The sequence below is a fragment of the Triplophysa rosa genome, unplaced genomic scaffold (genome assembly GCF_024868665.1).
Source record: "Triplophysa rosa unplaced genomic scaffold, Trosa_1v2 scaffold521, whole genome shotgun sequence".
NCBI lineage: Eukaryota > Metazoa > Chordata > Actinopteri > Cypriniformes > Nemacheilidae > Triplophysa > Triplophysa rosa.
The window spans coordinates 11,907-16,960 of NW_026634530.1; the positions used below are offsets into that span (position 1 = coordinate 11,907).

The 5,054-nt window shown below is 41.1% G+C and overlaps 1 protein-coding gene across 1 annotated transcript; it reads left to right on the forward strand.

Annotated features, from left to right (window-relative positions):
- Positions 1-291: 291 nt before the first annotated feature.
- Positions 292-5,015, forward strand: LOC130550982 (intermembrane lipid transfer protein VPS13C-like; the record flags this gene model as incomplete). Its single annotated transcript, XM_057328518.1, has 10 exons — positions 292-709; positions 876-1,023; positions 1,120-1,228; positions 1,308-1,435; positions 1,521-1,677; positions 1,772-1,851; positions 4,142-4,201; positions 4,321-4,474; positions 4,698-4,823; positions 4,912-5,015. Coding segments are annotated over exons 1-10 (1,371 nt in total), but the record flags the coding sequence as incomplete, so codon positions are not given.
- Between the last annotated feature and the right edge of the window lie 39 nt (positions 5,016-5,054).

Sequence of the window (5,054 nt, forward strand, 5' to 3'; positions counted from 1 at the left end):
TAGCAGGTGAGAAAATGCACGAGCATGGGCGGATCAGGATGAAAAAACAAAGCTAACCTGGCTGAATAGACGACTGTCACGTCTAGCGGAGGCTGATCAGACATATATCCTCCTGAAGACACACAGTGAGCAGTGAAAGCAGTGAAGCAGAGATCGCGAGAAGCGAATGTCAGCTGGAGAACAAAAGCGCAGGCAGACCTTATATGCTCTCATGTAAGGAGGTGGGGCCTTACCTGGCATTGGCTGCACGCTTCTGTCTGTCTAGCCAGACTTTGTGCAATTGGATGCTTGTGCAGAGGTCAGGTACGGATGCCCTTCCCATAGGTGGATCTCGAACACAAGATGATGAAAGAGAACTGTTGCATCACACAGAGCTGTATCTAACTGTTGGTTGCCTTCCATAGATGTTTGTAGACAACTTCCAGACAGCTAAAGAGGCTCTGACTGCCGCCACAGCTCAGGCCGCTGAGAAAGCAGCTTCCAGTGTGAGAGATTTTGCTCAGAAGAGTTTCAGACTCGCCATGGACATCAAACTGAAGGCCCCCCTTATCATCATCCCCCAGTCTTCAACATCCCGTAATGCATTTGTGGTTGACTTGGGTCTCATCACTGTGGGAAACAGATTCTCGCTACTGGCAGCTGAGGGCTTCCCATTGCCTGCTGTTCTGGAGACCATGAATGTAAAACTCACACAACTCAAACTATCTAGGTAACAAAAACTGTTCAACTATTCCTTAAAATGAATTTAAATTGATGCTGGTTTAAAAATCTATTGTATGTCATGTTCTTGTCTGTATTGTCTCAACAAGATGTTGAAGTAAAGAGTATTTAGCGCTAAACATCCTCTGACGTACGTTTATTGTATTTTTTTTCAGGACCATTCTAAAGCATGATGATGCTTTTCCAGATGTTGAGATTCTGGAGCCTATAAATCTAGAGCTGCTTGTCAAGCGTAATTTGGCTGCCACATGGTTCAACAAGATTCCAGGAATGGAGGTCAAAGGAGTACTTAAGTCAATGAATGTAAGTTTGTCCTGACATGGGGGATGTGTTGGATTTTCAAACTACAATAGAAAGATAATTGCCTTGAGATGAATTTAAGGACTTTTCCCACTTTAGATGGCTCTTGGTCAGGAGGATTTTGGCGTTCTCACGAGAATCCTAGCAGAGAACATTGGTGAAGGAAGCAAAGCTGCTGCAGTGGAGGGAACCAAAGCTTCTATTAAAGGTATAAGAAGATTTATTGTTCCTCCATCTCTGTTACTCCTTCTTCTAGAGCTCCAGTTGACCCTTATTTGCTTTCACAGATGAAGCTGTTACAGATGAAGGACTGACAGATGCACTTTCTGTGGGGATGGGAAGTCAAACGGCTATCACTAATGGCACCTTCAGTGAGAATGTTGTCAATGTGCTGCTCCATTTTGAAATCAAGGAGGTGATTTAAGTTCCAGCAGTCAGTACATTTTTAAACAGCTCTAAAGTGTGGAGTTGACCAAGAGCCCTGTGTCTTTTCCTTGTAGGTTATGCTGAAATTAAAGAAGTCCACAAATAAGAAGGAGTGTCCCTTTTTGATCCTGCATGTAGCTCAGCTTGGAATCGACACCAAAGTTAGAAAATATGACATGGAGGCCACAACATACATTAAGACCATCTCCATGAAGTGCCTGGAGTTCTCTGGTTTGTATTTTTCAATATTCACATTTTTTATTTTCATTTGTGAAACCACAAACTACGAAATATATAGATGATTTTCACTTTTCTTTTTTTGAAGATTCAAATGGGGAACCACTCTGTATAATCAATTCCTCAGCAGAATCAGGAACAGATCTTCTCGAAGTCAAGTATTTTAAGGTAAGTCACAGTGAAATTCAAATATACAATGCCTATTTTGTCATGAAATATCGCAGTGTTTGTTGTAAATACCTTCTATATGTGGGTCATTCTGTTTTTATAATTTGTGTTCTCTCATAATCTTCAATTAAAGCTGCCATAACACACGCAGTTTCTGCCAATCTCATATTAATCTTGAGTACCTATAGAGTAGTATTGCATACTTCGTATCTTCGAAGAGTATTTGGTTTGATTATTATGACATTTATAAAAGATAGATACAGCTGTACGATTATTTCCGGAAAAACACGATGTCCTGGGGGTGTGCAGGGGGAGGAACTAAATCACGAGCACACAATAGCCTGCCCTACATCATCGCATTATCCCTGCATAACTATTGATTCACTATAAGTTTGTGTTGTTTAGATTATGCATGTACTCGCCGATTGCAAACCAAACACAGACATGTGACTTAGTTTCACTTACCGCATACTGTTCATGTCCGGCATTCTGGACATGTTCCAACGTTCTGCAAATCCAGCATTATATCTACCGTTTATATTACATCCATCACTGAAATGCCATGAACAAACACACACACCTTATCACAAGATAAACGAGCTGCAGCTGCAGGCCCACACAGCGCAGGCAGTCTTGATGGAGCGCAGACAATCTTGATGGTAAGTGGGTCTCGCTCGTCGGTTGGTGCGTGGGTGGGCTCTTTCTTTCGCCTTGCCGTGCTTTTCCAGGAGAATTGGCCAATAAAAGGAATGGGATCCCTGTTACGAAAAACTTTCTGAAACAAGTTGGAGTGCTGGGGGAGTGTATCAAGCACAGAAATACTACGTCATATGTCCAACTTGTTTTTTTGACAAGTTGACCATGTTAAGCATGAAAAGCCTGCATGTTTAACTTTGTAAATAAGTCAGAATGCATGAAACACCGACTATCCTTCATGAATTACCTGTGTTAGACGGCTTGGGCGGAGCATCCGTTAACCTCTCCCCTTCTGCTGCCAGTTCCATTTCAAAATGAAACGGCTGTTTTTATACATCCAATCAAATCGCAGCAAAGACCCAAGCCACACTCATAATTGTTCTCATTCAAAATTCTATTTCGCTCGGAAATGGGTCAAAATGGAAGTAAAAACGATAGCAACTTCCATTCCATGAGGACTATCTGATATTCAAATACTTGATCCATTTCAGTGGCATGTAGACACTTCCACATGTATTTTTCCAACTTGCCCTATGGACATTGTTAAAATCACTCACAGTGTTATCACAACAATCCAGTGGCAGGTTTTAAAGCAACACTTTTCGACCTTAAAATAATGTCTCTAAAATTATTTCAGTGGTAGAACAACTCTTAACTGGACGAATTCTACTCACGCTGCTATCTGAGCAGCCTCATAGCGGCTACAACCACACAAGTTCTGTGCTCGGGTCGGTACACACAGCCCTGCCCATCCCCTGCCTGCGGAAGAGTGCGAAATGGATGTTTATGCATTCGCCGGTTTCTTCAGTTTAGTTAACAAATTCACGTGTATTGCGCTGCCCACGGGGAAGCTTATACACCAACATTATTTACAACACTGGTAACGGACAATTGCGCTTATCAACCACATGGGGGAGCCGTCAGCAAAAGTTCTATAGTGTGGCTTTAAGCGCTCATCTTTAAATCATTATTTTAGATCAGCACAATAACTCACTGTTTTATCAATGCATTGGGGCAGTTATATAGCGCCAGTAGCCATTGAGCTCTTGAATGTTCATGAAGTGGCTGCTCTTTCAGCGAATGAGGGCTGTGTTTCTGTAATGGAGTGGCTGAGTGGATTAGGCATGAGTGGACTGATAAAAATTTAGAGATGTAAATGCGTACCAAGAATTAGTATACTGGAGTCGGTATCAGCGGCAACAACATAAGCAAATGTTATGTGGCCCAAACTTGACTTCCGGTAGACCTCCGCAAAGAATCAATAACTTTTGAGTAGTTTGAAATAAACTTAATACAGTTAATATACAATAAAATATTAATATAAATGAAATATAAAATAAATGGTTATATTATAACCAAACACAGACCGGAAGTTAACTTCGGGTCAGCACGTGCATCCGATGAAATGGTCTATAATGCTCTGAATAAACTTACATAACCTTATATAAACTTGTATAAAATGTTTCCAGTCACGGTGCTTGTAGATCCTCTGAATTGACTTAAAAAAATGATATATAATTGTATTCATAGAAATACAGCCTAGTCTTCATTATTGAAGATAAGGTCTTGACCTCTTTGATTCTTGTCTTTGCAGGCTGATCGAAGTGGGCCCAACTTTGCTAGCATCTACAATAATACTGAACAGATGTTCAATGTAAGCATCTGAAAATTATTGTAAAAATGTTTTGCCATTTTGGAAATTGCAACGTTCATTTGGATGAGGTTTAAAAGACATTTGTATGTATGTGTGTCCGTGTCTTTTTGTGCCCTCAGGTAATGTTCTCCTCGCTAGACTTGATGTTGCACACTGAGGCTCTTCTCTCTACTATGGACTTCCTGTCTGCTGCCTTGTCCAGCAGCAGTCTCCCCTCACCAGAGAGAGAGAACAAAAAGACTGAAGATATCAGAACAACCTCAGCCAAATCCAGTAAACACACACGACTACATACACTGAGTGAATTCCAATCAAATGTGCTTTACACACTTTGAAGGGCAGAGCACTTAAAGTGAGAATTCGTCCCTAAGTGCACTTCAGAGGCAAAAAATGCTGTTTGGAATTCGCCCACTGTTCTGAAACTGACAATGATTGAATTGTCTTTGCACATGTGCTGTATTAAAGATGAAGTAATGCAGGAATGTTTGTGTCTCAGGCTCAGCTGCACTGAGCTCTCCCTCAGATGGTGACGTCATTGACCTGAAGGTGAACATGCAGCTGGGTGCATTTAATGTGTTGGTGTGTGACCAGAAGAGCAACATGGCAGACATCAAGATTCAGGGTGAGAATCCATTTCCATCACAAAAATGACCATAGTAAATAATAACTCAATAACTCAACTGGTGCTGTCTGTTTTTATAAATTTATAGGTTTGGACGGTTCGCTCCAAATGCAGGGAACTCAGACACACATGTCTACTCGTCTGCGGGACTTCATCGTCATCAATGTGGATTCTAAAACAATTCACAAGAAGGCAAGTTGACTTGGTCATTACATAAACTTTTACTATATA